This window comes from Anser anser (assembly GCF_964211835.1).
Source record: "Anser anser genome assembly, chromosome: 11".
NCBI lineage: Eukaryota > Metazoa > Chordata > Aves > Anseriformes > Anatidae > Anser > Anser anser.
The window spans coordinates 912,835-939,916 of record NC_139732.1 but is presented as its reverse complement, the minus strand read 5'-3'; the positions used below and the strand labels follow the sequence as shown (position 1 = coordinate 939,916).

Sequence of the window (27,082 nt, the reverse complement as noted above, 5' to 3'; positions counted from 1 at the left end):
GACTAGGCAGGGATGTAAGTTGGTACTACTGATATTCAGTGCATCCTGTAGCTTACATCTGTTTCACAGTTTTGATTTGAAAAGTTTATGGAACTTTTGATATTTGGACCATTATTTTATTTGCGTTACAGGAATAAACAACAGTGTTTACGATTTCTTTATATTGCATCATCCAGAAGTCCCATTTAATGATTTGAAACTTAAATTAACTTAAATACTTAATATTAACTTAATATTAATTAAATACTTAATGTTAACGTAAATACTTAAATTAACTTACAGGCAGCTTATATAACATCCAATAAAAGAAAAAATAATCTGAATATTCATGGTCATAGTTTTATGGAATAGATTTTTCCTATTAAAATGAGAAAAAAACTCTCTCACAATGAGTTTGGTGAGTATCAAAAACTGAGTCATCGTTAGCAGACATGCAGAATGCTCTCTTCTACTACTCTTTTTCACACTCTTGGCCTGTATCTTTCTGTATGACTTAAATATGAAACCAAAAATTAAGCTTTTTTTTTTCTTTTTATACTTGGCACTCGTTTCAAGTATCATTCCTGTAGAAAAACTATACAAACCTTCACCAAAACATTACTTCTCCTCTTAGGACTCATTCATTCAATTGCTAACGAGAAATGTTATAGTTTGAAGAATCTCCAAGGTAAGAGAATTAAAAATTTCAAAATTACATAAGCAAAGTTCAGGTATTCAAAGACAGGAAATCAATTGGAGCCTGCTCTGAAACCCACAAGAAAACAAAAACAATGCAAAAATAAAGCGGTATTGTTATAATTTACTATGATGCAATAAAACTGACACACTTAGCTAGTTACTTCAGTAAGCTCAGTGACAGCAATTAATTTAAGAGTCACTTACCTGTTCTTGTACAGCTCTTGATAAATAGTGTATTCCTCTTTCCCTTCTCATTTTGCCGCCTCCGCTACTCACTCCTGAAGACAGACCACTGGACGCAGCAGTACTGAATTTGTAGCTGGTCACATTGCTAGCACACGACAGTACAGAAGTTGGGGGAAAAAAGAGAAAAAAAACTTACCAGCCAAATTTTTTTTTCAAGATATTAGAGCTGTTATTAGTCCTAGAATTGAAACCTGCTGATCAGAAAAAAACTAAAGCTGTCTCACAAGTTGCTAAACGCTGGTAAATACTTGATGTTCTAAATAGGAAAAACTTTATTAACAGCAGCAATGAAAAGGACATACATAAGTGCACCGTTCACATGGGAACAATGACTAAGCCAGAAGACCTGAAATAGAAGAGCTGATTTAGATTGTTATTTTCCAGTGCTTCCTTTAAATAGGACTGGTTCTCTGATTCTGCGATGCACGTGTATCTTTTGCAGGGATATAAAAGAACAGCTCACAAAAATACAGAAAGAGTGCACATATGCACACATACACATGGGAAACACTGCCAACAGCTCTGATAGAATAGGGACGCCTTAGACTTGTGTGGCAAGGTAATATGGCCTAAGCTTCAGAAGCAGCTCTGGCTTTCATGTGGCCATCAGCAGGAACAGCAGAGGTGTTTGGGTATGCCAACATTCCAGAAGTCTTTTCAGACATGAATACAGATCCCTTTTGTAAGGCATACAAAGGCGTTTTTCTGGTACTTAAAAAAGCCTAGCTCAAAACCAGAAAGATATCCTAATCCAAGAGGAAATGGGGAAAAAATAACCCAAACCAGAAGTGGAATAGGGAATAACTCTAACAAAAGTACTATGGCAAGAAAATGAAGTATGCCTGGAAAAACTGTGACCTCAAAGCTTATCTTGCAGCCAATCAGTCAGTCAGTACAAAAGTGCATTAGATCGCACTGGAAGACACCAGGTCAAACTCCCACAATACTGAGGAGGAGAACTGGTCTAAACTTGTCAAATACTTGACAACAGCCTGCTTAGCACTGTAACTGCATAGAGGAAGACAGATCCCTAAGGCAGATGCTCAGACTTTTCTCTAATCCAAACTGTCAATCCATTAGAATTCTGAAAAAAGTCTTACATCAAAATAGATCTTCATTCAGACAACTATCGCTTGCCCATAACAGCCCATATTCCTCTTTCTGTTAACACCTGTGAGCTTCAAGGGGGCAAAGACAGTTGTCAGCCTTCAAGCAAGTCTAATCTACAATTGGACTCAGGATATAAAATATATATATATACACACACACGCATAGATATATAGCATTGATGGGCCAGAGATTTACTGAGTATTCCAACTCAACTGTCCAAAGGGACTCTTGCCAGCAGATCAGTGTGGTGCTCCTGCTCCAGAACATGGCACCCAACAGAGACCAGCATCACAAAAAACACTACCACCACTACCTACTCTACAAACAAAAGGTAGGGCACTGCAATAAACTTTGTGAACGAAATCAAAAGCAGTATGAGTTTGCTCTATCTCCTTCCTAAATGGAGAAGTAGAAAGGAGTTCTAACAGAGACAATTTAGAACAGTTTGAAAAAAACATAATTACAACCCAGCACCTGATTGCACCTGTACCAGAACCTTAAAGCCAGTCGCTTCCACCCCTAAAAAGGTGGTTGTTGTGAAGTCCAACTTTTAGATGCCAAAACAAAGTGTTGAGTTCTTTCTGCAAGCCAAAGAATGCCCATGGTCACATAAGAATTGCTTGGCAGATGAGCATAGAGTCAACAAAATTCCCTGCTACTGTTCTTTGAAAAGAGCGACCCCCTAAAAACCGAGTGCAAAGTCTCTTAACTCAAGCATTATTACCCAAAACACCATTTGCCCAGAAGGAAGAGCCATCAATATTATCTGGAGGATAACTCATTTGACCTAAACCAAGAAAGCAGTATAACACAAAGCAGTCTCCTCAAGAAGAAATTCAATTAATTCTGCTGGATTTTTTTTATTTTAGAGATGAGTTAGCATTTGGCCTCAAATGATTCTAAAGAACACATGGTCTTCATGTGAACTCAAAGCAGACAATTAACTTCATCATGAAAGGAGTATTAAAAAAAAGAATAATAAATCATAAATCTTCCTCCATGTTTTTGCTTAAAAAATAAAGAAAAAAACACATCAATAAACATCCTCCTGAACTGTAACTCACTTCCCCTACTTCACCTTCTAAAGAATACTTCAGAAAGAATCATCCCATTAGGACAGAGCTTTCAAACTGCAAGCAATTAAATAGCTAAAACTAATAGCTTTTCCCCTAGGGAACATTAGGAGGGACAAATTATTTTGTTATAAGTAAACTGAGTTATAAACCATGAAATATCTGTCAAAGCAAAATTTGTAACGCTACAGATTTAGTTAAACTACAAAATGAGCCATATTTCCTGTAGAAGGAAAAAATTAGGCCTCCAATAGCAAAGATCCTTTCTGTGGATACAGAAAACGTGCCTCATTTCCCATCTTCGTATCCTACTCAGAAGATAAACTTGGGATAAAAAGTGGTGTATCAGTACTTTTATTCTTGCTCATCTTCCTTCCGTTCATAAAAACAACAATTTTCTCAAAGTTATATTGATCTTCAAACACAATCCAGACTTTGCAGCTCCCTCAAAATACAAAATTTTCATTGGATTTCCCATTCCTTTTACTGAGAACTGTCACCACCTTTCAGGTGCAGACTGTACTGAAAAAGGAGATGTCTTTCTTCCTTCAAGTAAGTTTTAAATTAATAGATGTCATACCTTTCAGATGGTTCTGCTCGCTGTTCTGCAGGCAAAGTCTTCTCTCTCATCCCCTGCAAGTTAAGTTTAGTTCAAGACTTAGCTGAATATGTACAGAATACACAAAGTACCAACAACCACTTCATGTGGTTTTTTGTGGTTTTTATTTTATTTATTTATTTTTAATTTTATAGCACTGAATACACCTCACCTACTTAACGTTGTTCCCTAATTCAGCATTGTGGGTACAGTTCAGTTAAATTTTGGGGCTAAAGTAAGCACACTGCTTCACTCAGCATTGAGGACAAACTGATAGAACACTAAATCAAATTTGTCAAATCCTCTAACAAAGAAAGTAATTATTTTAAACAAAATGACAAAAATTGTGTGTGGGGGGGGGAGAGTTTTCATCAAAACTTGTGTTTACCAACCCCGTAAAAGGGACATACTTTTCTGTTTTCTGTCATTTATGAACAAACAAGGAAAAAAAAAACCTCTACCCCCCTAAAAACTAAGCAGTTGCTGCTACATTCATTTTAGAACTTTACCAAATGGAGATTGTGCTGGCTAAACAATACAGAGATTGAAAGAGTTAAAAGCAATAAGCAACCAGTATTACTGTCCACTTTGATTTCCAGCCTAAGAAGCCCATACACTTAACACGTGGTCATTTGTACACTCAGACTGATACTGGAAACACAGATGTTTTCGCAGAAAGAGATGCCCATTTAATTTTATGGAAAATTTATTAGACTCCATCTACTCCAAAGCAATCAAAACCGATAACTCAGCACATTGTCAGAACTCTCACTTGGAGCACATAGCTCACCTGGAATAGTTTACACAGAACACGAGCATGTTTCATCAGTGACAGCTTTGTGTACATGAGAATATAAAAGGAAAACATTTCTGTCTTTTAATATTCTTTCACTGACAACAGGATGACTCAATAGCACATCATGACATCGTGAAAACAACCACAAGACACTGAGTGTTCCAAAAACAGAATTAAATCCATAAAAGCTCAATCTATTTCACAATGGTTCCCACTGCCTTAAAGCTCGCCTCAAACATACTATCAGTACTTTTTGCAAAGATAGGATAACAATTGGTTTGAGAAACATTCCAAGACTGGAAAAAAAAAACAGGCACATAAGGACTCAAAAATGTACTCACTTGGAACTTTGTGTCTACTCTCTGGCAAATTTTGCTGGACTGAGTAGTTGAAGTCGGTGATGGTTCAGAATACCGCGTATAACGCATCGGTTGACGGTTTACCGTTGGTGTCACAAGTCTCTTAACAGGTGGAGGCTGGAATGCATTCTGGGATTCCAGCTTTGAAAGGGAAACAGCAATCAATTTATCCTTACGTCCACCCAAATTAATTCCAATATTTATTGATGAAAACAAATTACAGAACTATAAACCTCCCCCCATCGGTCTTGGCACTCAGTGAATACGATTTGAAAATTCTGAAGACCGTTCAACTTGTAGAGGGAAATCACCAGAAAACCAGTAACGAAATCCATAAAGCTATATATAAGTAGCCAAAGTCTGACTGAATTCCATTTCAAAATTTGGCAGTTAGCTTCATAGACAAAATAATTCATGCTACCATAATTAAAATAACCCATGTTCCTAGAATATGCTCCTATCTTTTCCTCTGCCCACACTGTGATTTTTTTTTTTCAGTAGCTTAATTCATTAATTTAACATTCGAAGTGTTAAGCAACTAATTATACAGGCTTCTGGGCTTCACATCCCCTACATTTTCCCTCTTCAAAGTTACACAAACAATAGAACACACTCAAAAAAACCAACTTGTCAGTCTTACAATAATCTCATTCATTAAAATATGATCCAATGCTTTACATGTGCATTAGATGCACTTCACGTAGTGGGTTTGACTTCCCTTTTCAAAGCATTTTCACAGACCAGAGTTAATTTTTAACACAGACCACTGCGTGTTCTGCAAAACTGACTTAACTGAACTGTCAGACAGAAAACAAACCCTAAAGGCTACAAGATTTACCGATGGCTCCGCCTGCGGTCTTAAGGATCAGAAAATACAGTCTTAGGAAGCATGCTATTGTTCAAATCAATACCAACAGGAAATTTTTGTTTACGCTGCAGCTTTAATTTCACAGTATCTCCCAGCTCTTAGTAATAGAATTCACACTCTCTCTAAAGTATATAAAAATACATCTTTCTAAAAAATATTACATTCAGTTTGAAACCTTGAATAAGACATGTTTTATGTAAGTTCACAAATCTACTTCGAGTGAACGATGGTTCATTGCTGGTTTTAAAGGTAAAAAAGAAAAATATTAATTCCCCCAGTTAGGCATTCAATACACCAAGAGCTATTCTGCCTGGTACAGCTCCTTGAAATAAGAAAAATACCACATCACTGCTACCCACTGCAGAAGTTTAGCCTGAGTGCACAAGTGTTCCGTCAACCGCATGTTCACTTTAGCAGGAAAACACACGATCGTCTCCTCAGCAAATAATTGCTTCTCATCACGGGCTACCCTTCTCCCGCCACCATTATGAATTCTAGTATTATGAATAGACAATCTATCTCCTTTCACCCACTGACAGCTGCGTGCAACATTCATTTAGTGGCTGACAATTTCAGGCTCTCTGTTGCAAATCTGGCAGATCTTTCTTAATGCCTTATCACAGGTGTATTGCTATAATATAACTGAGAATTCACACCAGATTTGGTTTTAGTTATTTGGATAATATTTATGATATACTTCACTTCTCCATGCCCTTGTAATTTGGCAGATGGTGAAAAGATGGTCCAGGAAATCTGAGATGTTTGTAAACTCTGAAGTGATTGTAAACTTAATTATACATCCATCCAATCAAGGAATTAGCACAGAAACTTCTTGAGACACTGTCCCTTTGCTCATTAGAACAGAAGATGAAAAGTTTGCACATCTTGTTATTTCCTTCAGTCACCTGATCTTCAAGTGGTCATCTAAGGGTTTTGTAATTTAATAAGCCCAAGGATACCCCTAACTAAAGTCATCAAAAAAAGATGACTAGTTTTCATTTTTTAAAGAAAATGAAAGGAAATCATGCTTTACCACAGCATTATCACCAGTTCTGTGCTACCTCCAAATAGGAATTTAGGAGCGTAAGATTTATAGCGTTGGAAAAGAAAAAGAAAAAAAAAAACCTCTACCCCCCTAAAAACTAAGCAGTTGCTGCTACATTCATTTTAGAACTTTACCAAATGGAGATTGTGCTGGCTAAACAATACAGAGATTGAAAGAGTTAAAAGCAATAAGCAACCAGTATTACTGTCCACTTTGATTTCCAGCCTAAGAAGCCCATACACTTAACAAGTGGTCATTTGTACACTCAGACTGATACTGGAAACACAGATGTTTTCGCAGAAAGAGATGCCCATTTAATTTTATGGAAAATTTATCAGACTCCAACGATGGTTCATCGCTGGTTTTAAAGCTAAAAATGAAAAATATTAATTCCCCCAGTTAGGCATTTAATACACCAAGAGCTATTGTGCCTGGTACAGTTTTGCAATTTAATGATACCCCTAACTAAAGTCATCAAAAAAAGATGACTAGTTTTCATTTTTTAAACAAAATGAAAGGAAATCATGCTTTACCACAGCATTATCACCAGTTCTGTGCTACCTCCAAATAGGAATTTAGGAGCGTAAGATTTATAGCGTCGGAAATTAACAATTTTCCTCCTCTTTACTTTGAATGGTGATAAAAAGCACAAAAACTAGTTTTCTGTGCCCGAATGAACACGGAAGTCTGTACAAAGTCTATATGACCACTCAATCAGTATTTTTCTATTTGTGATCATTTCTTTAAGAGCAAACTTGCCTCAACAGGAATTTTAATATGCAGCTTCACCCCAAGTTGGGGGACAAGATAAAACGACTTGGTGTGTTCTAGAGTTGTTGCTCTCAACTTACAAAGATAACATAATTCTTAACCTGAGTAATCTTCACAGCCCATCATCTACTGTGGATACATGCCAATATTAACTTGATTTGATGTCTATGTTGTCACTGAGGTTTGAGAAAATTTTTCTAATAGTGATAAAGCATTGAAAAAGTTATCTACCTCAGCTTAAGACATTATTGGTTCTTACCTTTCTTCGTTTGGACTGGAAGTCAGTAATATCCAGTTTATCTATGTCCGGAGGCTGAGGAAAAAACAAAGCATAACTATTAGAGGGCAATTTTTTTCTCCTGAGAGAGAGGGTTCCCTGCAACAAAAATGTGGGGGTTCATGGTCAACTTACACAACACAGCAGCAAAACAGATGCCATTCTTTTAGCATCCTGTTGAAGAAACAGCGCAATAAATTAAACCGGCCACAACGTAAGGAAGAATAATTTTATCTTTATGCTTTGATGGCACATTTACTAAGTTTTATAAACACATGAAGCAAAAACAGATTAAAAGAAGTGCTATTTACCAACAAAGGGCTTGACAGCTTCTCCATTGCCTCCAAGATGCGCCGTGCTGAGGTACTTAACGTAGCGCGGGACCACACAGTTTCTTGTCCAGCTTTCGCTCTCTTTTGTGCCTGAAAAATTAGCATTTTAAGTGTTACAATGGTCAATTCTGAGCTAAAGAGGCATGTATTTTACGTCCCAAGGCTACACTGATGATACAATCAATATATTCTGATGACAGAGAAAAATGCAGTCACTGGGATTTTAAGCCATAAAGAAGAGAATACATTCGGAGTTTAATGAAGTTTACCTTGGGCCTCAGTGCATCTTGCACGTGCTTGTTGCACGAGCAATAAAAGAACTCCGTACTTGTAAAAGGTCAAGACGGATGATGCTAGGACTGCTAAGGCCTCCGAAGCAGTAATCAGGGAAACAGAACTCAAGAAAAGGCTTGTGGTACAGAAAGCATTTTCAGTAGCAACACAGACCTCAGAGTTTCACGATGGTCTAAGTGTACCATCTTAAAATCAGTGTATACAATCATAACCAGGAACTAGTTTTACTTCTCTCTTGCTTCCTCCCTTCCCCCAAGATTAAAGTTGGCTGCAAATCTTTGTCTTAAAAGATAAAGATCTGATTTAAACTGTAACAGATCTAAACATTACACTGAAAAAGTAAACTGTTTATTTGCACCACCCAACTTCAAATATCAGTCGAAAACTTCCTTTGGTGTGACTTTTTTTCTTCCCAGGTTAAACCCCTCATATAACCACACTGTGCTTATCACACGATGTGAAGACAGGAAGCAGACCACGCAGCATGTAAAAACACAAGTGAGACTCACAGAACCACAGAATGGTTAAGGTTGGAAGTGACCTCTAGAGATCGCCTGGTCTACCCCCCCGCTCAAGCAGGGCCACCCCGAGCAGGTTGCCCAGGACCATGTCAAGTCAGCTCTTGAAGACCTCCAAAGAGGGAGACTCCACAGCCTCTCCGGGCAACCCGTGCCAGGGCTCCATCAGCCGCACAGTGCAAAAGCATTTCCTGATGCTCAGACAGAGCCTCACGTTTCAGTTTGTGCCTGTTGCCTCTTGACCTGGCACTGGGCACCGCTGAAAACACAATGGCTCTCTATGCTCTTTGCACCATCCATTCAGGTATTTATATACACCAATAAGATCCCCCCTGAACCTCATCTCCTCCATACTAAACAGGCCCAGCAGTCCCTGCCTCTCCTCAGAGGAGAGGTGCTCCCAGTCCCTTGATCTTCTTGGTGGCCCTTCGCTGGACTCTCTAGTACCTTGCTGTCATTCACAGCAAGCAGCAAGAAGCAAGCTACTCTCTCCTTTAAAAGCCTAGTATTTTGGTTCCTCTTTTTACCATAATGCAGTAATATTGTAAAAAACAAAAATAGCCGACCAAAGAGGGTTCCCAGCTTTGCACCACAAGGTTTCAAGGTTTCCCGTAAGTGAGGTACTTGTACTGCCCTTTTTCCGTTGCACAAATGGACTGTCAGAACAGAGCCAGCAAACCCGCGTTTTCATTTTCTTAAAATTCCTTTTGATTTATCGATAAAAGTCACTTTCATTTAAATACATTCCTACCAAACCTGATTTGACTTTCCTTTTCGATTCAGCTCTAGCTAATCAGAGTTGTCAGCAGTTTTTATTTGCTATTTCCAAGAACTCTTGGGGGCAAATAACTCTCTCCAAGAACTATATGAATCGTTCAAAACAGAAAGCATGTTACTGCTTATCTTGGGACTGCATTTAGTCCTGCATGCCTCTGTGTAACAGAAGAACAAAGGATCAGCAAAGTTGATTTTAGATATTTTCAAAGACTGCAGGTTTATACAACATATCCATAGCATGAATGTAGGCATGCTTGGAAAAGAAGATCCACAGATAAATATTAGCCAGGTTTGACTACTGTAGCTTTTGCTACCATAAACACAAGTTTTCAAAGTTATGCTGTCATTGGTTTTTTTGCATCAAGTTATTTTAACGTAATGTAGTCAGAGGCAGACAATGGCACTTGAATGGAATTTTTTGAAAGACCTAACAACAGAGGAAACCCCAACTACCAACAACTAGCCCAAACTGTCATTCTTGTTCTTTCTGACAAGTATTACCTGTGGTAAAAACTGTCATTAAAGAATTTAAACAGAAATCAATCTCGTCTATTTTTGTAGACCAAGAGGGCAGAAGAGCAACTGTTACCACATATTCAGCTCCCTGCTCAAAGCTCCTTTGGCAGTGCTGCTTTTTTTATTTCCATCACTATTTCCCACTACACTACTTTTCTCATACCTGATAAGGTTCCGTCTTTGGCTGCCTTGATCTTACAGCTGCACCACCGGCATAGGCCGTCTTTCCGGGGTAAAATGGAGAAAACCCAAGCTGGTTTTGCTTAAAAACAGACGTGCTTCCACGTACCTACGGAAACACAGTATGAGAAGTGGATAGAAAAACAGGTACACATTCAAACTGATTAAAAGAAATACTGTGCAGTACTTACAGGACACAGTCCTCCAAAAACAAATAAACTGAATGCAGGTTTCTTAGAGCTAGCTGCAGAATGCTGCGAGAGGGAATGAGTTCTTTCAGCTTCTGTGGGCCAGAGCAGTGACGATGAAGTATTTTTTAAAACTGCAACATCTGCCAAAATGACGTATGCTAGATGTAAATGCCTCTCGTACGTACAGAACTTTAACAATAAAGATCACACTAATTCAAGTTCTTCAATACAGAAAAATAAGCATGACTTCAGCTTCTTTAAATAGATCAACTTCACGTACAGACTGAAAACCAAGTATCACCTACAAACTTGAAAACTGTTCACAGAGCTGCAAGTAGTTTTCACCAATCTTACCAAGTTAATACTGTGCTTCCAATGCAGATATTTTTTTCCTTCAGGCTAAGATAAAAGAGGACCGCATAAACATCAGTGCATTTGTACGGACAAAGCTTTTTTCTGTGTTGGTAAAAGGCTGGAGGCCAGCACAGATCATAATCGCACAGGTTTTAAACCTGGAAGATTCCCCAAAGGCTGCTCTAAGAGTTAACGATCTTCTGCCCATGTATGTTTTACGAAGACACACCAGAAAGTTCTAGTGCACTCAGGTTATATTGCTAAAGCCCAGCAACTCTACTACTCAGCTGTACAAAAGTTCTCTGCAAAACCTGCTGAGCACACGTCAGTCCCTGTCTATATGGGGGACTAGAAAAAGCTGCAAACCTGCTGTTCGCCCTTTCAGCGAGAAGACCTACGTACCAACCTACATCGACACGATGCTTATTTTTTATTTTAAAATGGTGTGCTTTCCTCAATGAATTTGGCAAAAGACATGAAAGTATTGACAGCTGAAGCCTTCTACCAAGAAAGGTCAAAAAACAGCCTATAGCTTATGACAGAGTAGTTTCTTTATCTTCTCTTGCTGAAACACAGGAAAACATCTCGTGTTCCTATTTGTCACCTGCACTTATTCACATTTAACCAGCTGTCTGTTAGATATTCTGAGTCACTCTTCCTTCTAGACAATCAGCCTAGTTGTCAAGCTACGGCAAGTCAGCCTGATTTCCTACCGTCCCAGTTCAAAATTTACATATAACCTAGCTGAATGTGTATATTTCAGCATTGACTCTTTCTAACATCAGGGTATCATAAACGTATTCCAAAGCACGCTTCTATTAAAAAGGTGATAGGATTATATACTTCTAAAACACTAAAAATTCAATTTAATTCTCGCATCCAAAGTTGACATTCACCTATTTTATTTACTAAGGTGATGTGGAATATTAAAGAACGCAAGGTACTTCACATTAAAAAAAAAGTCAATTAAACAGAGAACACAAAAATCACCTTCATCAGATGCTCTAGAGGAGGAATCACTGGTTGTTGAGATGTTATCATCGTCTTGTTGAGAGGTAGAATCTTCTATTTCTTTTATCAAGGACAGCCTAGGACTGCCAATGCCAAATACAGAAGATGTCGAGGGCTGACAAGGTGGGACAGGAGAATCCAGCATGGTATAATTCAGACGGCTCCGATGAAGAGAGGGCCTTGTTAACACAACTGGGAAGTTCAGTGCTGATCTACTTGTGGATGGTTCTAGACAAGAACAGGGAGATAATTAGCTTTGCTATAGACAAGCTCACAGAAGCCAAAACCTGTTTCCTATCGACAGCCATGCTATTGCCAAGTTCTAAGCGCAAAAAGAGAGAAGCCAAATTTAACTTCTTCCTCACCCAGATACGGTTGCATCTAACTGTCTGGCTACAACAACAACACTGCTTGCGATACACAGTATTAATGTTGCATCCAGAAGTAGTTAACTATGAGGTTTTACAACACCACATTCTGACCCCGTGCTCAAATGCTCTAACGCTGACTTGGCCGTTCACTAAATCAAACATATATACTCCTTCTCCCATGTACAGCTTGCAATAAGCTTTACAAAATTTGAGATTACACGGTAAATTACAGATAACACTGCAGCTTCCATAATATTGGAACAAAGGTTACATTAATCTGAATACACAACATGAAAATGAACGTTTGCAGTACTTTTTTCCCAAGTTCTTCCATATCAGCTCACGTTAGAGGCAAAACATCATCTCCTACCCATTAACTATTGGGATTTTGACCCAAGGGACAAGGATGTTGACCCAAGTAACCAGATGAGCATTTTTCCCTCTTGAAGCAAAGGGTCTGCAAACAATGCTAGTGGCCTGGAATAGGTGGCCTTGAAGTCTATCTTGCTAAATGAATGGAACTATTCATGGGTATTTTGCCTGATGAAAGCCTACTGTCTCTCCCAGGAATCTGGGCAATTCAAATGACTTTGAGCCACTATCCTCTTGATACTTGAACTGAAGCTTAAACTAGTTAGTTCAATCTTCATAACCACTGCAGTACCACTAATTAGCTCTCCAAACCATGAGCAGATTTTTAGGACAGCACCGTTTGAGATACAGAAAGGTATTCAGGCGGAAGGCCACCCAATATAGGCTCCAGCACACTGATACCTCAGAACTGAAGAAACACATTGGTTTCAAAATGTAGTAATAATTAAAAAAAAAAATCTTATTCTTAAGCATAGTAAGCGACACCCACGGACAGCAACATAAGCTGCAAAAGGTTCCAGGGTGTCCACCTGCTCCTGATCTCCTGGAGTTAGCAAGCTTGCAGTGCAGCTGTTCTTACTGAAAGCTCCTTTCACGCAGTTACATAGGAAAGCCAACATGTGTTCCTCAGTCACGAAGACCTTCTCTATTCTTTTCTCCAAACTCATTCCCAAGCTACAGCTACACAGAAAGCCATCAATCTCCTTGTTTACAATTAGATGAGATTGGAGGCAAAGATATTTCCTCCTTATTTTTTGATTCTGCCAACAACAGAAGCAACTGACTTTCCACATTATCTATGGTTACCTACGCACGCTCAGACAAAACTTCTTTACTTATTAAAAGCTGACTTCCCCAAAACAGCTAATTTAAGAGAAACTCAAATAAGAATAGATGCAAATTTATACAACAGGACTACAGGAACAGTGAGAGGCACTGGATATAAGACAAATTAATCTTTCATGAGGTAAAGGAGTTGCAAACCTCGTTGCCAACGGTCCAAATACCTTTTCAAAGACACCCCCTCCCCCCGCGTAGACCTTAAAGTTATTGAATATTTTAAGGATAATAATCTCATAAACCACATCCGTGCACAAGTTCCCCAGTTCACCATCAAGTTAACGAGGAACTTTACTAAATTGATCAAAGCCCAAAACAAAAAAAAAACAAAACAAAACAAACAAAGTCGGGACACGAGACGGAATTTTCCTCTGCCATTCTAGCATCTAGTCTTTTGTTTCGAAGACTGCAAAACAAATTAATTTTTTTAATTGCCTTAGGCAATTAGACAGATTTTCATTCCATATCTTTTAAAAGATGGAAAATGCAACCCAGCACACTTGCAAATGACTTATTTTCAGCATTTAGCACCTGGCTAATAGAGTACCTAAAGTTAACTGATGCCTTCCAAGAGCATAAGATGTATGCTTCGTAACTGTGTATACAGTTTAAAGCTAAGACGGTTTCACAAACAGTTGTTTTGACTTTTTTTGTTTTTTTTTCATTCTGTCAAAACCCTCATTCCAATTTCCTTTTGAAATTCAGATTCAAAACTAGAAATCTGTGAATAAATACAGATGGCCAGAATTCCAAATGATTTTTCACATACCTCGTCTACTAATTCCTGCTGGTTCAGGCGTGAATCTCTCATCGATTATGGTATCTTCATCTGAATAATCGTGGTGATAGTTTACCGGAGTCTCCTCCTGGTTTGCAGATTCATTTCTGTCTACACACTCCTCCTCACGCTTATTGAAATACTTCTGCAGCCAGGCCGGTACAATATTTTTCACCGTTTCTGTCATTCTGCTAATTATTCCCTGCTTGAAAGAAAAAACACTTGTTTAATTACAGAAACGCAGTCAACAGCATATGCTGCGATACCACCTTCCACGGACCTTGAAGACAGATATTATACAGCAAATATTCAGAAGACGACGACGAGGTTGATCCCTGGCATAGGATCGCTACACTTCTGGTAAACCTAAAATTCACCTAAGATTGATTTACAACTACCTATCACTTTCTGCACTTCCAAGTGACCTTGGCAAGGTTCAAAGTTTTGAAACCTCTGCCAAAATTCACCAGCAGGTCGTCAATCTGCAAGGCTATCAGGAAACTCTACGCCTGAACAGCTCCTGACCTACAGACTTGTTCCAGGACTCTTCCTCTTCGCACCCTCCCGTGAAAACCAACTAAACCAGAAGTTCAGCAATTATCTACTGCGACAGTCAGGACCATACTACCCATTAAAATCAGTGAATCTAAATATTTTCAATTTTAGTAATGCTGAATTGCAGTGACTATACGCACAAAAAACAGTTCTGCTCTCAACAGTCAGGCTAACCCAGAAGATGTCCTGCAAGAAACACAGCTATAGCTATAGCACCAGCATCTCCTCTTGCAAGAGCCTTCTAAAGCTGTTGCTGTATTTTGTAGAAGACTGACTCTGCGGCATACATCGGGTACGATCGGAGAATTCCCACCTGACCGAAAGCCCCAGGAACTACGGTTAAATAAAAGATAAATTAATATAAATGAATATAATTAATAATAAAAATTAATAATAAAAATTAATATCCAGAAAGCTGACAATCATGAGCTAGGCATCCTGCTAATCATCCCTCCTGCAGGCAGGGGGAAAAAAAAAAGGTAAATTAGATCCAGGACTAGTTCCCAGGAACTTTGAAGCTGCTAACTATACTGTCTACAGTGCCCAGGCACCTTCAGAGCTTAATGGTAAGAGACAGAGGGTTTGGTGGGCTGTAATTACGATCACAAGCACACAAAACACATCTATTTAAGTATTTCTAAGAATCGACTTATCGACTAAAGTTGTAGGGGGAAGGATGAGAAAAACAGCGGGGTAGGGATCAGAACCAGAGGTATAACCTCACAAAATCGCATCGGTCGCTTTCGTGCCTCCCCAACTGCATCACTGAGAGACAATTAACATTAAGCCACAGAACCTTCTGCAGAGTGGACATGATATTGAAAATAAACTGAAATTAATTGACAAATGCTCTAAGCAAGCTATCTGCTCAAAGCTCGTCCTTTTACGTTATGAACATTTGCACGATTCGTCTGGTTACAAAGCTAACTGCTATAATAAATGCACACATGTAACACCTATCAGTTTGTCTATTTATCAAATCATTAAAATTCTTCCCCGATAAGTTACTGTTAATTTGATCTGCGCTGGATGTGCAGCAGCCATTCTCTGTGCAGAATCCCCCAGATATCCCCACGCACGTGTTTGCTCTGGCACACTCTTTAAATAAACCTACTGGAAAACACGCAGAGATAACAGACAATGGAAAAGTTAGAAAACCATCTCCACTGATTATTTTTAATCCACGTGTAAGGTTTATCAGTTAGCTACACAGTGTCGGCACACGCAAGCTATGGCACTTTCAACATTAATGCACTGTTCAAGCCAGAGGTTTCAACGGTTGCTCTGTAAGCGTGGGGAATGTTTGCATTGCCCTTCCAGGCCAGCTTTAGATGGACAAGATTGATTGTCAATATGTGGTATAAGGGACTTGGCATTTCTGCAAGTGATAAAAACCTAATTGAGCAGCTATCCATGCGTAGCGCTCCCTTGGTTTTGCATATGATAATCAATCCCCTCAGCTACGTTGCTCATTTAATAGCGGAGAGGTTTTGGCTGAACAAACATGTGCAGAGGGCATCTCCAGAGCATCTCTCTGGGCGTCCTGACATTTCTTAGCAAAGAGCTGCTGGGAGGGATCTCGGCGCGTCCCCCCTCCAGCACGGGGATTTTCACACCCCGAATTGACGGACCGCTTTCACCGTCAACCTGCTGTACCCTACAGCACAAACGAGAAGCAAAGCCTGGCAGGTAACGTTCAGAGAATTGATGATGGGCTGAGGAGGGGTGCAGGGAGCGGGGAAAGCCCTGGGGGTGGCACTGGGGGTCCTGAGGGCAGCGGGCTGGGGGTGAAGGGGAGGGGGAGGAGGGGGGTAATGGGCTGGGTAGAGGGGTAAGGGGGTAAGTAAGGGGCTGAGGGGGTAACTGAGGGGGTTAGGAAGGGGCTGAGGGGGTAACTGAGGGGGTTAGGAAGGGGCTGAGGGGGTAACTAAGGGGGTAACTAAGCCGTTGAGGGGGTAACTAAGGGGGTAACTAAGCGGTCGAGGGGGTAACTAAGGGGGTAAGGAGGTGGGTAGGGGGTAACTAAGGGGATAAAGGGGCGGGTAAGGTAAGGGGGTAAGTAAGGGGGTAACTGGTGGGCTGAGGGGGAAGGGCCCGCTGTGGGGGGGCCGCTCCTCACCCGCTTGCTCCTGGCACAGGGGGGCTTCGCGGCGCCCAAACGGTGGCGCCGCCTCTTCACCTTGCCGCCGGCCGCTCCTCCTCCTCCTCCTCCTCCTCCTCCTCCTCCTCCTGCTCCTCCTCCTCCTGATCGGGCTCCTGGGCTGCCGCCCGGCGCCCCGCCGCCACCGGCCCTGCCACCGCCGGCCATGCCGCTGCCGGTCGCGCCGCTACCGGTCGCGCCGCCCGAGGCCATACCGCCCCCCCCCCGCGTTCGGTGCCGTCACGGGGCCCCCCCGCCCCCCGCCGCCACGCGCCGCGGGGCCTGCCCTGCCCCTCGTGGGAATAAAAATGTTGTTTTTGCAGAGTTACGTTGTTTAAAGGTAAGGAATGGGGTATCGAGGTGTGCTTGCAGCGATAAGAACGCTTAGCAGGCGACCTTGTAAAATGCAGACAACCAGACTCCGTAGAACAATTCGGGGAAAATCACGGTGTTGAGTCAAGTCAGGTAAGTGAAGAACCATTACCGCTTCAACCAGTAAAAAAGTCGAAAGAAATTCGAAATTTAACAGGCCGGCAACTGAAGGCCATGCATTGTCTGGGAAGCATCAGACAGATTGTGAGCCTGGATCACCCCCTCAGTGGGGAAACAGGGGAGGGTCCCGTCATCAAAAAGTATATAAACTGGGTTTTGGAACCAGCAGGGGCGCTCCTGCTCGTGGGACGCCCGCCACTGCGATCGCGAATAAATTCCTGCTTCGCTGAGCTCCTCGCCTGAGCCCAAGTTATTGGCTACGGAGTGTTTCTCACAATTTGGGGGCTCGTCCGGGAGCCAGTCGCCTACTGGGGAGCCCCACCGCCGCAGCAGCAGGAAGGCATGCCCCGCTGATTTCAGCGGTCCTGTGCATCGACGGCGGCGGTTCTGCGGAGAGCTGACAGAGGGCCCGAGACTGATGAAAGAGGCAGGATCCGTGAAGGAGTGGGGAAGGGAAGAAGGCAGGCACTCCGGCTTTGAGAATTGATCCGGTAACTCTGTGCACAGACCAAGGTAAGAAATAGGAAGTATTGCCTTGGGGGTCGGGTGAGACTCTGTGTGCCGTGTGATTGAGACGTACTTTTGTACGGAGCGAGTGTGGAGTCCTGATCCGCGGTTCCGCAGCTCCGCGAGGGGCGCGGCCGGAGACGGACGAAGCGTGAGATAAGGGAGAGAAAGGAAGAGTCTCGGGAAATGTGGTGTATGGTAAGCCCTTGCACGGGGAAGTGCTTGGCAATACACCAGGGAAATTTGGTGTGCGGTAGTCCTCGCACGGACGGGACGCCCGCCACTGCGATCGCGAATAAATTCCTGCTTCGCCGAGCTCCTCGCCTGAGCCCAAGTTATTGGCTACGGAGTGTTTCTCACACCCTCCCCCTCCCTCCCTCGCGCGCCCCCTCCCCTCACGGGAACGCGCGCCCCCCCCTCCCGCTGCCGCTCCCGTTCCTCGCCCCGCCCCGGTCCCGTCCCGGTCCCGCCGCCCTCCCGCTCCCGCCCTCAGGACCCGGCCGCCATAATGAACCCCGGCCCGGCCACCGTAAGCACGGGGCTAGGAGTCACCTCCAGAGCCTCCCCGCGCCGTGGCGCCGACCGCTGGTGTGCCGCAGCACCGCGCCGGGCGTGGGACGGCGCCCCGAGCCCACAGTGCTCGTCAGAAAAGCCCCGCACCGACAACCGATACCCCCGCACCGACAACCAACAGCCCCCACGCCGACAACCAACGCACAAGCAGTGTTTTAGGCCGGATTCGTGGCCCCGTTGGTCCGGGAAGCAGTCGTCACGCTAAATTCTACCCCACGGCAGGGGAACGATGGGCATCGTGACAGATCGCCGCCCCAGAAAATAAACACATAAATAAAGAATAAAAACGATAACGGGACATGAATCGTGCCCTTAATAACAGACATTGGGCAGTGAAATCACCGACTTCTGCAACAATACGTGCTCAGGGAACTGACTAAAACCCCTCCTGCATCGGCCATGTAATAGCTAGGCAAACATCACATAATACTTCCCTCCCTCATGTACACCAAACCTATTAAGGCAACCATAGTAGTGTGATAACGTGATTTTTCTCCTCCAGATCAGCGTCAAAGGCAGCTACGCTAGGTTTGCTCATAAGTTCAAACGCTGCTTTATTTATTTATTTGAATTCCATTTTTCTTATTTAGAAGGATTTCCATAGGGTGACAGGCCTTTAATGACACTCACGACTCAGAAACATTTGCCGATGCAGTCAAACGGTGTCTATTAACGCGAGGCACTGAAGTTAATTGGTATTAAAAATGAGCCAAAACGAAAGGCAAGTATCTGCGTGTCCAGCAGAATGACAGCGATCATCACCATTTGATCAATCTTCCCCCCACTCTCTGTTGCAGCTAGGTACAACGAAAAGAGTTTATGAAATCATTACGGGACATTCTTGTAGAAAACTTCCTCAAGCTTGGAAGAAAAAAAAACATTTCAGCTAAGTAAAACAGAAAATAACTGGAAGAAGTGAAGTATGGCGGTGTTGGAAAAGTTGCTTCAAAGACTTGTTTAATTAAAAAGAAGGAAAAAAGCAAGTTCCTACTGCAATCCCATCTTTGTCAAACTGATGGCGGGCACCAGTACGATGTGTTCAGCTAACACAGGCTGGAAGTTGTAACTGCAGCTGTGAAGTTTACCCAGTAAAAAGACTCCGCAAAGCATTCTAGCAGTTCCGATGCAATCACTGCTTCCTGAATTTGTGACTCACGGTTAACACGGCAGTACAGGAAGAAGTCTGGCATTCACTGTGCTCTTACGGTAAAGAATCTGCACTGCGCACACCATCCCAAGCCAGGTATGCGCTCCTAACAGGAAAGGACGATAGGCTGATAAGTCTCAGCAGAGGGAAAAAGACATCAGAGAACTACTTTATAACAGCAGCACGCGGGCTGCAACCAACGTTCTCTTCCTCTCATCATTTTCATTTCTGTGGACTCCAAGAGAATACACTCCCAACATTTTTCAGCTCTGGAGAACAAACAGCCCAACCAATCTCATTCACTGAACTACAAAACTGGTATTTTCGCTATCTAGTCCGGAAAAGGAGGCGCACGTCTCTAACGTACAGTGTAGAGACCTTGTTAATAGGCAAAGTCTGCATAAAATAGGTGGCCACAGCCTGATTTTCTGACGTTCAGGGCCTTGGGTCACACACCACCACAGCATCAGACTTAATGAAGTCACCAATCTATGTGGGCCTCTCGTTACACAGGTCACATGTTATGGACCAACCTCTCAAAGGCCAAAAACCAGCACTGATACTGCCGGGCCAACACATATCTGTAGCATCCCATTTCTGGGTGACAACACAATGAATGTTTCCACAAAGTACTCGATGCAACCTAACTACTGTGTTTGGTGATGCAAAGCAAGCCGTGTCAAAGCAGCGTAGCACCCAGGCACATTCCTGGAAGATGTTTTGCTGCTCACGTTGAAGAAAATAGATAAAAAAATCCTGTGCAGTTTGCACTTCTGAGCTCAAGTACCACAGCTATGCACTACAATTGAAGTGGCATCAAAGCTTGTAAGGTTTTGAAGCTTCAGCACTGCCATCCAAAGTCAAGGAGGCTGCATCTATTATCTTGAATTTGCCCCAGCTCAGTCCCCTGAAACAATTCCATAGACACGTACAAGCAACCCTTTTCCCACCCAGATTCTTTGCTTCATCTATTGCACCTCTACCTTGTGTCATATTCTTATTAATCTGCCCCTCAAAAGACTCCCTGGCTCACACAAAGAAGCAACCCAACAAATCCCTGTTCCCAGCCATGTTGCTTTCATGCTTTGGGAAGAGTTAACTGCAACAGCTCTAACTGTGATGCCACCTCACCCCCTCCACCTATGTGAGGTTCTTTGCCTTCTGTCTCCTCCTACGTCTACACCTGCACTAGAACCAGGAAGAATGTGCTTCCTACAATACTCCAAGAGCCTCTTCTGTTTCAGGATGTCATCATTTCAATTCAGGACTGAAAGTATTCCTAGCAAAAACCCAACAGCTAATAGCTAACAGAAGCAGTTGCTGGTGATCAGCTACAAGTAACCTGGAAGTACTGAGGAGTCACAAAAGAGAATTTGCATTACATTTAAGAACAGCATGCAGCTTAGGACCACTGCTTTCACTGACTACACTAAGCCATAAAAAAGAATTGGATTCTTACCTGCCATCACAGCAATTATGGTTTATGTTGCCCCCAAAACACACACGGCAGTACCAGAACTGTGTCAACTAGCTTTAACAGCTTCCCCAGCTATTAAGTACAGTAATTTCTGCTTCCTTTTTTTTCTTGGAGGAATATTCTTTTGTTTCCAGCCTCACTTACTTACTATACACACTGTTAATTAGCAACTATTTCTCCATACTCATAGGGTTATGGAGTCCCTATGACTGGAAAAGACTCTGTACCCTTCAAGATAAGAACAGCATAAAGGCAGCAACTCGCAAGACTGCTCTAGCTTAAAGCAAAGCTTTCCTCATGGCTCTCATCTCCTTTGACTTGAGTACTGTCATCCTTCTACCAGAGCTTTAAAAACTTCATTACCACGAATGAAGGAAGACCAGAGCAATCAGAGAGGGTAGCAGAGGGTATAACTTAAGGAGCTGTTACTAGGATTTTTTTGTTGTTCCTGGTGGACTATTTTTCTCCTTGCCAGCAAGGAGGGAAAACCAGCAAGTTGTTTTCTCCAAGATTTTTTTTTTTTAGGTTTAAGAACACGGATTATGTTGTAGCAATTTCTTCGCTGTAAAGCGTCAGCTGAGAAGTCTAACAGTAAGAAGGGCAAGGGAAAACTGAATGCTGATGCAGAGAGTGCCAGCAGACATCATCCTCATTCCACGGGATGTTTGTAGCTATGGCAGTTGAAGTCTACACTTCCATATGCTTAACATACCCTATTTATAAGCCAATTTTAGCTGACCTAGCATGTATCAGTAGTACAGTTAGAGCCAGCAGCCTGCAGGAAAAAGTGGGCACAGGTGTTTCCATAGCAAGGCCTGTGAGTGTCTCCCATACATACTTCCAGTCTAAGCAAGCACATGAAAGGCTTGGCTTGTCGCTTACCTAAGGAACCAGGAAAACAAGGGAAAGCTAGATTTCGCTTGTGTCCTAATGCCCATATAAAAATAAAGACAGATGAAATACCCTTACTACCTTGTTAAATTCCATAAGCCGGAAGAGAACGTGCTGCACACAGGTACAAGTAAAATCCCTTGCTGGCAGGTTTGCAGATACAAATTTTTTATTTACACAGGCAAGTCTTATCTTTAAGATAAGACCCCATTTACCTCTTTACATTTCTCGAATATTTACATGACTTCATGATGCTCCAAGAAGGGAGTGATGAACAAAAAGATTACAGAAACTGTCAAAAGCATAGCAAAAAAAACCCAACCTATCATTGTGCTTTAAAACTTATGAGCTAGAATAATGTAGAAGAAATGTAGTTTTAGCACTTTGGTCCTAACGGTCATGCTCTAGAAGACGCTTAAATAGCAGAGGGGATTTCAGAAGTGACCGTATCCAGAGGTTGCCAGTGACAATTCATGAGTGAATCGTAGAGTTCTTCGCTTGTCTCCGTGAATTGTCTGTTCATTTCATCAACATCCAAGTAGAGCTGTGGATCTGAAAATAAAAGCCTGGTAAGTCCAAGTATCAAATCTGAGGCATGCGCACAAAAAAACTTCATGTGAAATGGCTAACAAAATGTATTTTAAGCTAAGTGTAATAAGCTATTAGATCTACTAATTTTAGTGAGGTATTTAGTCCTCTAAAATTTTGAGCCTCACAACTCCAACTTTTGGGAATTTTTATATTAGAAGGCTGGGACTAGAATTGTCTTTCAAGATAAAGACAAAGACAAGGTTTAAGATAGTAAAGATAACGGTTAAGGATAATCAGCCATGAAACCCTCCCAAGAGTCATTTAATTCACTTCTACGGCAATACACGTTACATAGGATAGTTTCTAAACACTAACACAAAATGCCTCCACGTGAGGAACTTTGCAAACCTTCCAGGACACAAATATGTTTTGTACCGTATTTGTAAGTGCAAGCTGAATCCTCCTTTTGGAATCTGCAACATAAGCTTTTACCTCAGGGTGGAGAACAAAGCTTTTGCATATTACTGAGTTTCTAATATAAAATCTGTTTAGCGGAACCAATACAAAGAACAAAATTCTGTATTAGACCATTTTCAAATGGGAATGAAGGCACAGGTACAAGAAACCTGCTGCGAAGCATTGACAGTGTCCCGTTTTACTTGATGCGGTCAGTGTATGCTGTATCAGCTTTAAAACCCCAGCTGATTGCAGATCAACCCCACAGAGGTTTGACCTCAGCTGAATTTTCAAGATGTTCTTCATCCAGTAGAGGTTGGCTTGTATTGTTAAAAGGCACAAGGATGGCTAAACTCAAGTGACAATGATAGAACCCTTATTACCGTCAGTAATTAGGTCATCACCGATATTAGTCATAACTGAAGATTCCTGAAAGACAGAAAAGGCTAAGTTTAGTCATAACTCATTTCAGAAAGCATCACAGATTCAAAGTGCTGCAGTCTCAACCCATTCCTTCTTCCTACAACTACAAGGATAGATGGCATTTTATCTACTTATTTTTAGAAGAAAGCCAATATTACAGTACAGGTTGGAAGGGACCTCCGGAGGTCACAACTAATACATTGACCACGATAAGACCACTTACAACAACTGTTTAATTTGCTTTAAGCAAAGCAAATCAGAAGAACAGGAACAGAAGAAGCGTACGCAATTATGCTGTCAAAACCATTCTTTGGTATGCGTGAACAAATAATGGTGTATAAATCACTAATTCTATGGATTTACTATTTAAGCACTTAAATACAAACACCTCTGAATGGAATCTGCTCTTTTAACTTCACACTAAGCAGAAAGCATGTTTTCAACTTCGGATTCTTTTTGCTGATTCACACAAATCTGTACAACATATTATCTGTGAAATATTTTCTTTACAGCAAGCGTGCAGTATCTTTACCTCAAAAACAGCTGGAGCCATTAAAGAATCTCCTAAAGAGCAGTCTCCAACAGCTTGCATGCTGTCATAGGGAGCATAGGAGCTGTAGTTGTAGTCAGCGTAAGCATCGTAACTCCTCTGCGAGTAGTAGTTCTGGTAATCTTGGTAATAATCATTATAGTTGTATGACTGGTACCGCTGCAATTCTGCTTTCAGTCTGAAACATGAGGAGTTGCATACAGTCAGAGAACAAGAAACTGTAAACCCAGTTCTGAACTTAAACAATTTGTTAGCTTACATACTTCAAAGCTTAAAAGGAAGCTTTCCTAAACAGTCACCTAAGTGACAGCTTAAGTCACAGCTCAAAACCTCATTTCTATAGAAGCAAGCATCCTCACCTTTGCCAATACCAGAAGGAATTGTTCTCATGGATTAACTCCAGAGCCTTGACATGGTTACCTGTACACATCAAGTATTTTTAGCGTTGGCATAAGCAAGCTGCTGCTAAGTCTCTGTGCTTTGCTAAAGATTGATTTAAGACCAGAGACATTTATCAAGCACAGCTGCTTTAAAGATGCAGTCTTAACCCTTCTATCTTTTATTTGTTTAATTACTAGATCTTATTTCCAGAAAGAAGTGAATGGAGTCAGATTATCCATTTCAAAGAAGCATCTGACACTGCCTGTCAGTTTGCCATGTCTACCTCCACCTGCTCTGTTTTTTTGTTTGTTTAAAGTCCATTAAACATTCAACAGCTGCCAACTATACCACTCAGGTGAAGTCAGTCTTGCTTAACAACACAATCGCGATTCTCCAGCATGACGCCTTATTATTAGTGGGAGAATTACAAAATACGCTGGTTCTTAAGAAGAAAGGGCCAGCTGATTAGCTTTCACTACTTTCCCTTTCAAGATTTTCTCAGGGGCAGCTTCAGACTAATGACAAGAACCAAGACAAGTGCTATCTGTACTAAAACTGAGGTACACTGCATAAAGAACATTCAGATAACCCAGCTGCATATTCAAAAAAATCCGCTGTTTAGACTTGTCTTCACTGATTCTGTACAGGCAGACCTCCTGTGTTTGCAGTGTCCAGTTTCTCTGACTTGAATTGGGGATGCAGAGAAGTGAGTTCTATGCTTTTGGGGAAGAATACAAGCTGAAGGCATTCTGAAATAGCTTCCAAACTAAGCAAACATGAGGGACAAACTAATCCAATGGCTGGGTATTTCAATGCTAAGAGAGCACGGTACTCAGCCATTCAGAAACGTATTACTGATGTGTATTTTAATACCTACATTTGTTTCAATACTGCAAAGCTACACAAGTTCTAATAAAGAGGTAATCCATTGTCTTGTTACTGTAGTAAACAAACAGAAGATACATCACCTTAGGTCTTCTGCTTCCAACTGCACTCTTCCTACATACAGTTGTGTAGGGAAGGAAAATCTGAAAATACTGTTGACGTTCTTCTGGATAGCCGAAGCAAGAAAACATGTTTGTGGCTTATTCTTGTTTTCAAAATAAAACAATATTAATTTAATCAAAAAATTTTGGCAAAGAAGTTTGGACAGTGCTCTCTTGGAGAAGAGCATTTCCATTCTAAAGCAGAAGGAGGCAACATTTGCAGAATTATGCTAGGTAAACAGAAACACGTGTCATTTTTTACTATTTAACAGAACGCACAAGCTAACCTCATGAACATACTGAAATTGTTTATATGAAGTCCTGTTTTGTCAGTATCCTGGATCAAAGTTCATCAAATTTGGTATCAATTCTTTAACCGTTCAGAGACCTGAATTGCCTTAAATAAGTGATAGAACTGAGCCGGTAGAGTAAGAAACCCTCTCAGGAAGTGCTAAGCTTTAAACTCCCCATTGCCCTAAGCTCATGAAAAGCAAAGAATAGCATTCTAAACCTGTTCTAGTAATAACGCCTTTGGCTTTCTCCCTGCGTTCCCATTTTTCCCCCCCACTTCTTTCCTGTCAACCCACTGTAAAACTAGTTATGTGCTTCTCTCAAACTAGAGGGAAAGCTCTAAGAACAAGAACTCCCTAGCATATAAAACCACTTCTTGTCCCTTCTACCTTATGCAGGCCCAAACCTGAAAATATTTTCCAATGCATTCAGCTTTGCTACTGTTGAGAAACAAGGCTGGTTACAATGGCAGCTAAGCCCAAGTTGCGCTGTCTGGCTAGACTTAACAGTTGGATTCCCCCAGCCATCCTGAAGCAGGTTGATGAATCCAGGGAGTCAAAACATAGGACTTCTGCATTTCTGGTTTTGTAGACTGCATCCTGTGTACAGCCACTACAGCAAGGGCCACAGACTTTCCAAAGGCAGAGCTACAAGAATCTGATTATTTAGAATAACTGTATCAATGCACAACTCCTTGGTTACCTTTTAGAAATTCCTATGCTCAGCCGGATTCCTTTTCCCCCCAGACCTGGTGCGTTCTGGCAGTCTTGCAGTGCCCTCATCTGATCACCTTGCTCACCAAATCTGACATAGGCATACCCTCTACTATTTTCAAAAGGGAGAAAACCAATTCTGGTATGCATAACAGTTACAAAGCTAACGAATTCAGTTTCTGTCTTCTACAAAAAACAGAAGATAGCAGCTACTATAGCTTCTATTACTTAAGCAACCTCTCTGGCATGTGCACGTGCACAGAAAAGGCTTTCACCAAATTAAAAAACTTGGGCCAGAAGCAAAAAGCTTATTCCTTGGTAGCATTAAGATGCAACTCACTGAGAGCCAGCAAAACAATACATTTTAAGTGCTCTCTGCGTAAGTAATCAGATTCCATATTTCTGCATATACAGCAGTTAATCAGTTAGCACTAACCCACTCCTTTTGGAGCCACAAACTTTATTGGTCACAAACACCAAGAGCTGGCTGTAATTATCTGAACCAGTATTAACCGGTACCTCTGAACTCTTCAAACAAAAATATCTTTCAGGTGCTCTTAGAAGAACAACATCAATTGCCTGCAACAATTTGATGGCTTTGCTAAACGGAGCAC

General features: G+C 41.5%; 1 protein-coding gene across 1 annotated transcript; it reads right to left on the bottom strand.

Moving 5' to 3' along the window:
* Positions 1-22,154: 22,154 nt before the first annotated feature.
* LOC310905336 (tRNA selenocysteine 1-associated protein 1-like) lies at positions 22,155-26,618 on the bottom strand (the record flags this gene model as incomplete). Its single annotated transcript, XM_083851509.1, has 4 exons — positions 22,155-22,689; positions 23,508-23,553; positions 24,080-24,275; positions 26,458-26,618. The coding sequence occupies 4 exons, from the start codon at positions 26,616-26,618 to the stop codon at positions 22,553-22,555; spliced, it is 540 nt and encodes a 179-aa protein (XP_083707635.1). The 3' UTR covers positions 22,155-22,552.
* Positions 26,619-27,082: the final 464 nt, after the last annotated feature.